The 14,046-nt window shown below is 43.1% G+C and overlaps 1 protein-coding gene across 1 annotated transcript in view; it reads right to left on the bottom strand.

The window, feature by feature from the left end:
- Positions 1-6,583: 6,583 nt before the first annotated feature.
- Positions 6,584-14,046, bottom strand: part of zcchc24 (zinc finger, CCHC domain containing 24) — a 214,893-nt gene continuing 207,430 nt past the window's right edge. The window contains exon 4 of the mRNA XM_052041604.1: positions 6,584-12,533. Within this exon, the coding sequence (XP_051897564.1) occupies positions 12,420-12,533 (114 nt within the window). The 3' untranslated portion in view covers positions 6,584-12,419. The remainder of the gene's footprint in view (positions 12,534-14,046) is intronic.

Below are 14,046 nucleotides of genomic sequence, written 5' to 3'. Positions count from 1 at the left end.
CATCTGGCGTGTGTGATGCTTCCGATTGTAGAGTCAGGGCTGCGATAAGACGCAATTTGGATGAAGGTCAGGAAAAGCTCATTGCCTTTGTGATCAGCACACTAACAAAGAACAGGAAGAACTCTGGTCGGGTGGACAAGGAGTTATTGGCAAACATGTCCGGGATGACCCAGCTCGTGAGGCTGACTGGTCCCATGGGCCACCTGTCACAATCCCTTGCTGGTCGTTCTTGGATCCTCTTCTCACAATGGTGGCCTCAAGATTGCACCAGTGGGCCATCCTCCCACACTAATACTGTCAGGTTGTTGAATATCAAGCATCCAAATAGATAGCAAATTATCAAAATCACCTTACAGAAACACAGACCCAGAGTGCAATGTACACTGGTGGAATTCAGTGGGTCAGGCAGCATCTGTGGAAGGGAATGGACAGTTGACATTTCGGGTCGAGACCCTTCATCTGGACTGAAGGGTCTTGACCGGAAATGACAAACTGCCAAAGGGGTGTTGGATGAATGGAGCTTTATTGTTGCCTGTAAGTGCAGAGGTGTTCTGGGCTCAGTAACAGAGTGTTGAGTTTACCACAAGATCTCCTGTTGAATTTCCACAGGTCAGAAAAGTCAATGGGTTCTTCAACTGACTTTTCAATTGGCTCTTCTGTGAATCCTGGACCAGGTTTCTCTTGTTTTGAAAGAAAGGTTCTCTTGAGCATCTATTTCCAAAGTAAGCCAGTCTCAGCTGCTTTAAGAGCTTGCTCTGGTTTGTAAGCTTTCTCCTCTAGCTCGGGAGGAAACCTGTTGATGCTGCAGTCAGATGGTGCAGCTTCTGCAACCACTTTAACGTACCTCCTCTTAAGTATCTCAAGATATCCTTTGCTGGCGGTAGAAGTAGTTTGGCCACACCGCTCTCCCAGATGTTGGTGTCGACTCTAGTTTTAAGTGAATGCAGGATCACTTAAGCCTTTCTTAAATCACTGGCCAATCCAATGGAATTCTTTTCTGTGTTTGGTCCTCAATTCACCTGGTCAGGGCTTCCTCTGTCTTTCGAAGGGGAGTAACACGAATACAGGGTGACACTTCGACACCCATTGGTGCACTCATAGTGACACGTGCTCGAATTTTTGCTTCCATTCCCTTCACTGTATGCATGGTTGACTCATTATGGTCACTGTCACGGGAGTGTGTGGTGGAAGCAGATACAATAGTGACATTTAAGAGGCATTTAGACAGGCACATGACGTGCCAGGAATGGAGGGGTATAGATGATGTGCACATGGGATTAGTGGGATTTGGCATCATGGCCGGCACAGACATTTGGTATTGAAGAGGAGTGAGCTGCTTCAACAGGTAAGTGGGGTCGTCTAGGGGGGCCTCGGCATTGGGATTCGGCCCCGGGTGCTCCGTAGGTTCCGTTCCTGTACTGTGCTGTTCTGTATTCTCGGTTCTACACCTGGTGCCCAGGGTAATGACCCTTCACTTCTAACAATCTAACATTTTCACTCTCTGTACTAAAGTCAACATTTTTCTCTGCTCCTTCACACTTGATGGACCATTTTTTCATTCACTTTCACTCCATTTCCCCTTTGAGTTCATGGCAATTATTTCTAAAGGGCAATAAGGAACAGTTAAGGACTAGCTGACTGTGTGTCCATTCACAATCTGGAAGCAGCTTGGTTGTGGCCAGGGAGAAGTAACCAACTTCACTTAAGCATCTCGGAGGTTGTGCTGAGCTACATAACTGTGCATTCAGCCTGTGTACGCAAAACAAAGGGTCACAGATAGTTGATCAAGTGCAACTGAAATCAATAAAAAAATCCCATATCTGTACTTTGAGTAGCTGAACTGATTGGATAAGAATATAAAGCTTTTTCATTGCAGACATGATCAGCTGTCCACAGGTCAAGACAGGATCACATAGGGGTTACTCCAGAAGAACTACAAAGCCAAATAATGGAAGAACTTCATGCAGAGTGTCTGGGCATTGTTAACATGAAGGCTGTAGCTCATAACTTCGTCTATTGACCCGGCACAGACGTGGACCTGGAAGGGTTAGTGCTCAATCAGCCAAGCCTGCAGATCACAGTCACCAAGAGCCCCACTGTGTGCGGACTGAAATAATGTGGTGTGAAGCAAGCCCCCCATGTGCAGCACAGTAGAGGAGGTTGCCAATTCACATTTGTTACTCCTAGTCTTCCCAAGGGAATTATGTTGGATAATGGAGCACAATCTTGCTCACTGCAGTTTGAACTGTGTGTAAAACTAAATGGGATCTTATCTCCCTTTCATCAAGCCTCAAACAGAGAAATGCAGAGAACAGTATGTACAGTGAAAGAGATTTACCAAAGGCAAATCAGATCTTACTATGATGCATCTGTTCACAGATCTTCTTCTAAGTTACAGATTCTGACATTACTCCACTACGGGGTACAGTCAGGCAATTGCTGATGCACAGAGAACGGGATAAGGTACAGCCAAATGTGGAAGGGAAAGGGAGGAAAGGAATTTGAAAGGGTCTGCTGATAGTTAAGGGAACCTCACTGTGAATTGGAGCCACCTGTTGGGTCTTGTGAGGCCGGTATAAGGGGAAGAGATTCAGGTTACATGATATTATTCTTGTTCTCAAACTTCCAGGCAGGTGGGAGATGAGAAAATGGAATATCGGAGAGTTTGTGGAAACAGTGAAACAGTTCCAAGAAATATCTTGGAGACACAAGAGACTGCAGTTGCAGGAATCTGGAGTAACAAACAATCTGCTGGAGGAACTCAACGGGTCGAGCAGCATCTGTGGGGGGGGAAGGGAGTTGTCAATGTTTTGGGTCAAAGCCCTGCGTCAGGAGCAGGGTTTCGGCCTGAAACATCGACAATTCCTCTCCTTCAGATGCTGCTTAACCTGCTGAGTTCCTCCAGCAGGGTTGTTTGTTACTCCAAGGGATATCCTGTTAGAGTTGTTGAGGGATCAGGAAAGGTTCCCATGGGACCACTGAACATCACAGCAAGACATCCAAAGAAACAGTGAGGAAGATTGAGGGCTTGAATTTGAAGTGACCTGAAATGACGCCAACGATCGTGTTGACACAGAACCTGAGTGAAGGGAGACAAGAAGTGACACCTTCCAGCTGCTGCACCCACAACATGTTGACTTTCCAAGATTGGCAATGCCTGTAATTACACAGATCAAAGAGAATTTGAAACCCAGTTAACAGGTTAAACTTGTAACTCTAGGTTTACTTTTTTAATGAGTGTAGTATAAGTAGATAAGGGAGATGTCACATTTAACATTTTTGATTATGGTTGTAATGTTGTGCATATGTGCATGGACTGAGATCTTTGAATTAACTGGATACTCTTCTGAATTCTGCGTGCTTCTCTTGTATCATTCTGCATGTTACTGCACAAAGAATCCAAAGGATACTTGCCATGCCACATTGGACCAACAGCATTCCCCTCAAGCAATGTTGTTCATGTTTGCCCTGCGCTGGATTTAGTGGCCAAAACTAGAGTCTAGGGCCTTCAGATGATTAATACAACCCAGTCTTATGCCCAGTGTCTGCTGATAGTTAAGGCAACTTCACTGTGAATTGGGTTTTGGGAGACCAGTATAATTATGAGACACAAATAGCAGTAACCACACTGCACGGTGGTTTAAGTTACTGCAGTGGAAGGCCTGGGACTGTTGTCTTAGAATCATAATCAAATCCCATCACAGCAACTGGGGATATTACATTCGAGTAACTAAATTAAATGGAAATTAAGATCCAGCATCAGTTGTGTTGTCCATGAAAGTATCAGAATACCGTCAAAGCCCATCTGGTTCATTAATGTTTTCTCCGGAAGAAAATCTGTCATTCTTACCCCGGTCTGATCGACTTCTGGCTCCAGATCCGCTAAAGTCATCTCTGTGAAACTGAATCTCAGACCAAGGGCATATAGGGGGAGACGATAAACACTGACCTTGACCATGCTGCCCACGTCCCACTAATGAATCAAGTAATCAAAGTACTGCAGCCCAGAAACTCTTCTGTTAGTCATCTGCAATTGACAAAAGTTGACCGTTTCCCAGAACAAAACAGGACAATCGCCACATCTGAAAGTTGACTGGGCATTTCCAGGATGGGGTCTTGCTTTCTACATACATTTTGGAGCAGGGATGCATGGGTGCCCTCATTCCCCATGCAATGTTCCTTCTGGAGCATTGGGGGACCAAGTTGTCTCAGGTCCTCAAGTTTGCCTTGTTGGTTGCTCTTGGGTCTTCTCAAGGTTCTGACAGACTGAGACTCCTGTTGTGTCTAGTCCTTCCACCAATGCACCGCACTGACACCCCCCCCACCCCTACTATAGCTGTCAACATCCTGTCTGAAACCCAACCCCAACAACCACCCTTTGGCTGATCTCCTGACCCCAGGAACCACTGAGGCCACAATTTCCAACCACCCCTGTTATCCGCCCATTGCTAGGCCCTACACCATGGTTTCTGGTCCAATATTGGCCCTGCACCATGGTTACCAGCTTGACCTTGGCCCCTCCTTCTAACCCAAGGCATCTGCCCGACCCACCCCATCCCAGGCTTCTCCATCCTCCAACAATGACCACAGCCCACAGATCTCAATCGGGCCTTTGGCCGTCAGCCACCCTGACTCCTCAGTTTGGACTCCAGCCTGAACCGGTGGTGGCATATTTCCATTAATGAAAAGCCACGTTGCCTACTCAGCTGTGCTCAAGATCTCAGCAGGAACTGAAGTTTGCATCAGCGACCCACACCAAAACGGTTGTTGGTATCCCACTGTGGTGGCCATATGGCACAGCCAGATTCCAGGTCCATGCCCCACTCGTTGATCCAAGTTAACCTTCAGGACTCATCCAAGGTAGAGAATAAACTGACCGGGAATCTCCTGAGCCCAGTTGGAAAGCACGTGTCTGGGGACGTAAGGTCCCAAGGGTTTGATTTTTATCTGCTGTGTAATAAACAGGGTGATGTAGCAGTAACTTTGGGCACAAACAGAAAAGGCATAAATGATCAGCCAATCCGTTCTTTCTTGCTGTCCACCCCGAGGGGTCAGTGCCACTCAGGACACCGGAGGACTTGATTGCTTGTTGTTCTGGGATGACTGAAATATCCAGGTGGATGAGGCTCAAGAGATCAAATACACAATGAGAAAAGGTGGACTAAGCCACAGGAACCAGATATTTTTTAAATTTTAATTTTTAAAAAATTTTATTTACGGCATGGTAACAGGCCCTTCCGGCCCAACGAGTCCACGCCGCCCATTTTAAACCCAAATTAACCTACCCGTACGTCTTTGCAATGTGGGAGGAAACCGGAGCACCCGGAGGAAACCCACGCAGACACGGGGAGAACGTACAAACTCCTTACAGACAGCGACGGGAATCGAACCCCGATCGCTGGCGCTGTAACAGCATCGCACTAACTGCTATGCCACCGTCATTCCTTTGTCATAAAGGAATAGAGTGGTAGATAATTCAGCCCTATTAATCCAATTCAATTGGGTCATAGAATCACCAGAGGCAGCCATTTGGCCAATCCAGTCTCCTCTGGCACTCTGCTGAGCAACTCATCTCCCTCCCACTTGCTCTTCCCCCATTGCATGGAAATTATTTTCACTTCAGTGACAATCCAATTTTCTTTTGTAAGGCCTGATTGACTCTGCCTCCACCAACACCACAAGTGTTGTGTAATTATAAACTTGTATAATTTATGCATAATTTATTTTCTGTGTGTTGTCTGTACCTACGTGCCTGTGATGTTGCTGCAAACAAGTTTTGCATTGTATCTGTACCTCACCGTACTTGTGCAGATGACAATAAACTTGACTTGAGACTTGGAACTTGGGAAGGTTGAAGGGTCTCAACCTGAAATGTCGACTGTTTATTTCCCTCCTTAGATGCTGCCTGACCTGCTGAGTACCTCCAGCATTTTGTGTGTGTTGCTCCAGATTCCAGCATCTGCAGAATCTCTTGTCTTTGCTTTTTTTGTTCTAATTGTGTTCTTTCTTGAAAAATTACGTATACTTTATGTTTTTCTTGTGAATGCTGCTTATATGATGCTCTGTGCCTGTGATGCTGCTGCAAGTAAGTTTTTCATTGCACCTGTGCACACATGTATTTGTGCAGATGACAATAAACTCGACTTTGACCTCCCTGCTTTTGTATTCCATGAAGCCCAGATCATATCTGACCTGTCCCAATTCAATTATCCATTTCTGTTCAAAATTCCTCAATTCCCTAATGTAACAAACGTCTGAATCGGTTTTGAAATCCTTCCATTTGCCCATCCCCTCCCCTCCCCTTCCTCCCTCGTCCCAGCGTCAGAGTTCCATTCTCTGAAGACAACAGGGATGCAAAGCCACCTTTTCCCCGATTCTGTGGTAGGCCGGCTACACAGCCATTTTGGACGTTACCAGTCCGACACAGGCCAACACTGGCAACACATCCTAAACAATGAATGCGTGCAGTTCCAACACAAAGAACTTCCAACCAAACAGGGCGCACGTGTACACAGTATACCACTCCCTGTGTGATGTTAATGCAGAGGAGGTGTAGGAAATTAAACACAAACACATCAGTGAATTCTTGTATTTCTTGCATTGTTTTAATGCACCAATAGAATACTATTGAAAGTTCCATAAGCAGGCTTATACTAACCAGCAACGATAAGGCACATGAGGGAATGCCATTGTAATGGACATCAATGAGACCAGGTAACATCCATCCACATTGAATTAACTGTTCATAACACTTCATATACAGGAATTTAATTCTCCATTACCCAATCCCTCTGAGTTTGTCCATACATTTCAGCTGTACAAAAAAGGCTTAATACTGTTATCTAGAAATAATAAGTAAACAATCCCATCAAGTTGATCAGAAAAAAAAGGCATGCTGGTTACAAATGGTCTACAGTAAAGTTCCAAATATATATATCTTATTCTTCATTTGAGACTACAGTCAAGCACCCGAGAATGCTTGACACAGTATTAGTCAGTGTAATACATCTATGTAAAAAAAAATGTAGTGAAGAGCTTTTTCCTAAAGAATCCTTCAGCATATTAGGTTCAAGTACGTTTTTTTCCGCAAACTTCCTCAGCATTCATTAAAATTCTAATGCTTTCAGTAAGGCTATGATTAAAAATAAAAGGCTTTAAATGCTCCCAGTTATCTGGCCAAGCAATGTACATGCACAGTCTACCCTATCACACGGCGGTCGAATGGTACAGTCGTATGTCTACAGGGTTTCTCTAATTTGAGCCTGCATCATTGCCACAGAACACAGTTGCTGGCAGCCTCTGACACCATCGATTCCTTATTGGTTCTGTGGCACAGGGCTCTTGCATACACTAGTGTCCCAGCGTACGAATCTAACTCACAGTTTCACAGTTGCACAGTGGTGAATTTCCATCTACCAATTAAATATCTAAAAATCACTCCTTTCTGGCTTTTACTCTTTTTATATAAAATAAAACCAAATGTGTTTCGTATCTTCTGGTAGCACAGAGTGTTTTTGCTAACAAAACAACTAATTTGTCCCTCAACTAAATAGTAGCAATCATGTAAATGCTCACAATACAACAATATGCACATTCCTCCACAGAACAGTAATTTTGCCTTTCTTGGTAAAAGATGAAGAACAGTTACGTGTTACTTTGAACAACCTAAAACTGCTACTTAGGTCAGTTATTTCCCAAAATACACATATATAAATGTAATGCATTAGTAAAACAAAGTAAAATTAGTTTAAACACTGGAATAAATGCAGGCTAATTAATACTGATAATATTTTCATCCTGATTTTATATATGGCTTCAAGAATTGTGTGGGTTTATTTCATCTTCCCCCAAGAATTATGTACCAACTTTCATACAATAATCATCTGTTTAACATTATTTACCTTCCTAGTCAGATTATTTCTGTTGCATACTTTATACAGACAATGAACTGTAGAAAAAAAAGAATTTTCTCAGATAAATAATATTTTCTTCTGTTTATAACCTTGGTTTGTAAAATATTCAAGAAAAATCTCAGCTGTGTTAGTAATTTAGTAGAAAAGGTCTTGAGAGACTTGTTTTTTGAAAATCCACATCATTTCAAAACAAAAGGCCCCATTAGAATGGAGGGGCCCAAAACCTATGCCCCTTGAATATATACAAAAAGGTTACTGCAAAGATAAACAGGAACTTGGACAGATATGAACTTGGCTTTATAAGAAATATTTGTTAACATTAAAATTTTTAACATCTAGAAGATTTCCAAAATACACACATAGTATAAAAAAATCCAAACAAAGAGGACTATAGTCAAGTAATACTTAAGATAAATACATCAGTAAGCACAATTCATATATGGGTAAATATATCCAATATAGCTAAAAACTCCAAACTGTTCTTTCAATTGATTGTCCCTTGAAAACCTCACTTACATACTCACATACTAGTGTATATGTTTCTTGTCAATTTCCTGACAGGTCTCTCTTGGTTAACCCTTTAGGGAGTGACTTAATATTTCTGTCAACAGCAAGGTGCAGGTGATTGGACCCAGTCTCCATCTCTGCACTCCTGCTGTCTGTTTCATTTCAAGGTCCAAGGGTAAAGTGCCCGAGGTCCAGACAACCCTTTATTTTTCTGAGAGGTCTGCCAAAAGTCATTAGCATTTTTAACAACTACAGTCCACCACAAATGAACACCTTAAAGGCTTACTCTTTAGGCTGATCAGGCGCCACTTTTCAGAGAGGCTGCATGTTGGATCGTCGGGTGATTTACATCAGCTGATAACCTCTCACCCTTTGGAAGTGTTAAGCCCTGACTCCTCCTGCCATTTTCAAGAGGGAGAGGGGAAAAGATGTGGGGGTGGGTAGGTGTTGGGTTGGTGGGCTTTGTGCTTGTTGCTACTAGTCAGTCACGTATTTTGGGAGTAGGGGCGGTGTTGCATTTACACATGTCCGTCTGGGGTGGGAAAGGTATAAGAACTATCTCAATGAGTACTAGAATCACCAAGACTTGGAGGGCTATGGATCAAGTGCTGGCAAATGGGATTAATATAGATGAGTACTTGATGGTTGGCATGGCCATGGTGTGCCATGGTGTTCCTTTGCTGAATGACTCTATGATCTCAGGTACAAGTGGTATAGATGAGAGCTTCTGAGCCTCGGCTAGGATATTTTATCCCTAATCTGGCTATCAGCAGGAAGGTTTCTGGCAATAACGTAAGCAATCTTTGTTACCCAATGCATTGCCTGTTCAATTATACAGCCTCCTCGACCATAGGCAAGGCCAGGGCTCTCCACGTGTCATTTCAGATAACAGTAACATACGTCTGCCCACGTTGAACTGTCACAGCATCACCGGGTGAGTGGACAAGGGCCTGCACTTGTGATTCTTCATTCCTGAGGTCTCAATCGATGCGCTAGATTATGCGGTAACAATGAGACAGAGCCACTGCCTCGTGCTGACTATCAGCTCTCTCAAAAGTGCCATTAACGAGAAGGGGCTGGTTTCCTGGGGAATGGTGTGTACTTCCCAAGGAGATTGGGGATGGAGCATGAATTTACTTCCTAACAGTCAACCCCTCTCCCCATCCTTGGACCAAATAAAAATGGCTTTTTTTCAACTAAGAGTCCTATAAAGATAGCAAATGTTCATAGGATGTCCATGCAGAAATATGATCAGCACCAATCTGAAATATAAAGAGCTATTTCAGTAACAGAAGAACATAGGAAGCGAGAGAGCGTGTAGGAAGGAGAAGCTAAAGCTTATTTATCTGCAAATCTTCAGATAGAGGATATATCTTAAAAAATTACACGTTGAAATTTCTCATTACAGGCGCTGACTGACCGACTGTGAACTTCCAACATTATACCTATATTGCAGCAAGAACGTGTAAGGCATCTGCTGTTGTCATCGAGCTATAACCACAGTGTGTGAGGAGATCTCAGTGAGCTATGCAAGTGAAAAAATGGTTTTCTGTGTTTCACTGGGACTCGGGGAGAGGCCCTTTATTCTGAGCAGTGATAACGGGCATTTTTCCAAGGAGTTCAAACTTCATATTAAAGAAGAACTGACTGGACGCCCTGTAACAGGGTATTCCCTGATGTGATAGCTAAAACACTGGCCGGAGAAGATTAGGGCTTGTCTATTCAATGTAAGACTTTTCACGGCATGTTATGAAATAATTACAGATAAACCCCCTCTCTGACTCTAAAAAATTAGCTTCTGCGACTGTGGAGTTTCATTAATTTAGACTTTAAATTAAAAAAAAATATTATTGGAGATTTTAAGACAATTAACTTACTTAAATAATTCTTGAAAAACATTTTTTCAGTTTCTTTTAATTCTTGCTAATCTAATCTTGCCTTTCATTCCTTTTCTTTATTGCACTTTCTGTAAAAGTTTGACACCAAGTTCTAACCTACAGTTTACACTTTGGAATAGTTAAAGAGCCTCCAATCTGATTGGTTAAGGAGACCCAGCAGCTTTCCTTGTTCACACACATATGCCAGATCCCTTGCAGAAGAGAATCATGTATCCATATGGGACACTGGATTCCCAATCAATCAGTTTCAGTTTAAAAGCCGACAAAAATTCTGTCGGTAAATGTCAGTGCAATAAGCATTTGTTACTGACTACAATTTTGTCTTTCTGATAACGCACCACTATATTCACCTTGGTGTCTCTAAGGTCACACCAGTGCCACCTTTGGTAAATCAAAAGTCAATTGCTATTGACAGATTCACAAGAGATTCTGCAGATGCTGGAATCTGGAGCAACACACTCTGCCCTCTTCCTTTCCAGTCCTGGTGAAGGGTCTCGAGCTGAAATGTTGGCTGTTTATCTTCCTCCATGGATGCTGCCTGACCTGCTGAGTTCCTCCAGCATTTTGTGTGTGTGTTGCTATTTACAGATTGTTGTCTTTGCCTTTGACAACTTTTTAAGAAAGCACATGACACTAAAATTTACCTCTGTGACTTGAAAGATCTGTCACAAAACAATGAGATGTACAATCTGTGAAATAAATCTGTGTCTCTCTGGAAGTGTGGGCAGAAATTAGTATTCCGGGAGGTCATCTGATTGGTCACTAATGCTCCTTTACATCACAAAATCTAGCATTAACATTGGGCTTTCAGAAGTCTGGTTGGTGGGGGGGGGGGGGTATGGGTGGTTCTCAGGCTTTGTTAATCAACTTTTGGGTTACTCCAGTGTTGAAATGATTATGAAACATCCTTGCACTGGGACAGAGCCTGTATGTGAGGTATGTACTGGTGGTGAGGGTTGAGGGGACAAGTATGCATCACCTAGTGGGAGAACTTTCCCATATTTAAGGAGGGAGAGATGGACCAGTAGACTGAGATGCTGAGGTTCAATGCACAATCCATCCTGAACCCCCTCCCTCCCTCCACACACCCAAAAGATACCCAAGACACCTACTTAAGCTGAGGACTGGTCCAAGGTTGCTGCCTTGAACCGCTTAGTGGCGAATCACAAAGCCCTACTGGAGAAAAGGTGAACGAGATCCCAGCCTAGATGAAACGTGGTGCCAAACATATGAAGTCAAAAGATGGAAACAACACTAATTTTAAAATGACAGGAAGGAAAATATTGTTTTTAAAAACTGAGTTAAAGGCACTTAGTGTTTGGTGATTAAATTAATGAAGGGATATAAAAATTCTTACAGTATCTTAATTTGCAGGCGCTCCACTTTTGTTTAATGGGAGACCCGAAGTTATCGCCATTGGCACACTGTACGGAAATATTAATCAGTACTCTATAGAGTTAACCATGACTCTCGATTCTTGAGTCTACATTTCATCCTACTCTCAACTCCCTACAATACCAGACACATATTGTCAGTCATCACTGACATCACTTGCCAATAACCATTTTTTATATTTTTACGATTCTAATACTGATGCTTATCAGCTTTCAGAAAACAAAGAACTAGAGGGGGTGGGTCAAAGTTTGCATGCCATGTGACATTTCACAGCAAACAGACTTGTGCTATTGGCTTAATGATTGGTAATGGCACGGCAGGGGATTGGTTTAAAGTATCAGCCTTGAAGCCCAGTATGTTCTCCCCCTTTGCAGTTGTTCATGGTACAAAGTTTCTGTAAACAAAGAGTAGGCAAGACACGCCATTTAAGGTGCCATTTTAAACTGCCATTGGTAATACTGCTTCTGGTAGTTAATAATACTATAAATACAACCTGGAAATAGAACCTGGAAATATACACATACACAGGCAAGAGTCACATTCTACCAAATTTAAGGCTTATTAGTTGTCGGTTTAGAGCACGGTTTTGGTGAATTCTCATTCAGCTGAGTGTGGTTTAAGGACTCTCAAACGTTGGGAGAGGGAGACAGGTGGGTGGGTGGGTTAGGGGTGCTGATGGCGGTGGTCACAAACATCGGCAGGCCACTCACTGCACCCGGCGACAGTAATAGCCCAGAACCTTGCACTTCTCACACAGATGCTGAGGATGCTCCTTGCTCTGATCTGACACATCCAAACCGTCAGGTTTCTCCAAGGGCCTCTGCGAATGAATCAGGATAAAATACACGTTAAAAATATGAACAATGACTCTACAAAGCAACGAGTTTACATGATGACCAAGGAAATGTGACATTAGGTTGCATTTTTATTTGAGATCTTTTTGGTAAAATTATCAGCTTTTGTCCATCTCGAAGGGATCTCAACTTCCAAATATGCAAGGGTTTGTTTAGGATGTATCATTCAAACAGATCGGGCCCTTTCAATCCTCCATTTCAGTCTCTTCCTATTGGCTGTTTCTCTCCCACCTCTGGGTCAGAAGGTTGTAGGTTTGAGTGCTGCACTGTCAGTGATGTTGCTGTGTTGCAGTACAGAGGGAGTGCTGAATTGTGAAGTCATTGAGGAGACCAGCAGCCTCAATGTTCAGCTCCATCCTGTTGCTCCAATAACCATTTACAAGAAGTGTCGATGGTCACATCCCCATTTTTAGGTCTAAACATACACAGCTAAACTCCTATGGTCGATATAGAGTTGTGCGAGAACTATAAACCTTGACAAATGGACTCTCTAAACACCATCCGCAGATGCTAGTTATAGAGGAAGACACACCTTACGAAAAGTCTCAAGAAGAATTTAACCTCAGTACTTTCCTGTAAACTACCAACATCAGCACTGGTGGTTCAGGTTAGAATTCTTGCCCACCAGAATTCCCGGCCAATGCAATGTGCACTCTGATATCAATGGTGTTGCGTGGCTCGCTGCTGCTTTGGGGGTGGAACAGCTGGTAGGGCTGCCCCCTCACAGCTCCAGAGAGATGCAGCATTCAATCCTGACCTTGGGCGCTGTCTATGTGGAGTTTGCACGTTCTCCCTGTGACTGTGTGGGTTTCCCCCAGAGTGCTCCAGTTTCCTCCCACATCCCAAAGATGTGCAGGTTGGTAAGTTAATGAGCTGCTGTAACTGTGTAAATGAGTGGTAGCATCAGGGAGAATTAGAATCATTAGAATCGGAATTGGTATTGGTTTATTATTGTCACTTGTACCGAGGTACAGTGAAAAACTTGTCTTGCATACCGTTCGTACAGGTCAATTCATTACGCAGTGCATTGAGGTAGTACAGGGTAAAAACAAATTATTATCACTGACATATGACGTGAAATTTGTTGTTTTGCGGCAGGGGAATGTGGGGAGAATAAAATGGGTTAGGGTAGGATTGGTGTCAATGGGTGGCTGGCAGTCAGCACGGACTTAGAGGCTGAAGGGCCTGTTTGTATTTGTACACCAGTGGTTCAATAATCCATCCACAGCCTTCACAGCATAACATAAACCTCCAAATTGCAACAGATGTGCAGCTGAAGCCAATGATGAATCATCTCTCTCTGCTCGGCACAGTGGTTTTCTCAGAATAAGATTTCGTTTTGGCTGAAGGACCAAATGCTGTACTTTTTTCCTGCACAACACATCATTTCAACTTCAAGTATGTGTACACTTGGATCTGATTATTGCTGAGCTTCATTTCATATTACAATGAAGTGGAATACCTTGAATGTTGCTATGG

This window comes from Pristis pectinata, chromosome 30 (assembly GCF_009764475.1).
Source record: "Pristis pectinata isolate sPriPec2 chromosome 30, sPriPec2.1.pri, whole genome shotgun sequence".
Classification (NCBI taxonomy): Eukaryota; Metazoa; Chordata; class Chondrichthyes; order Rhinopristiformes; family Pristidae; genus Pristis; species Pristis pectinata.
The sequence above is the reverse complement of the archived record's forward strand: the minus strand, read 5'-3'. Positions and strand labels throughout refer to the sequence as shown.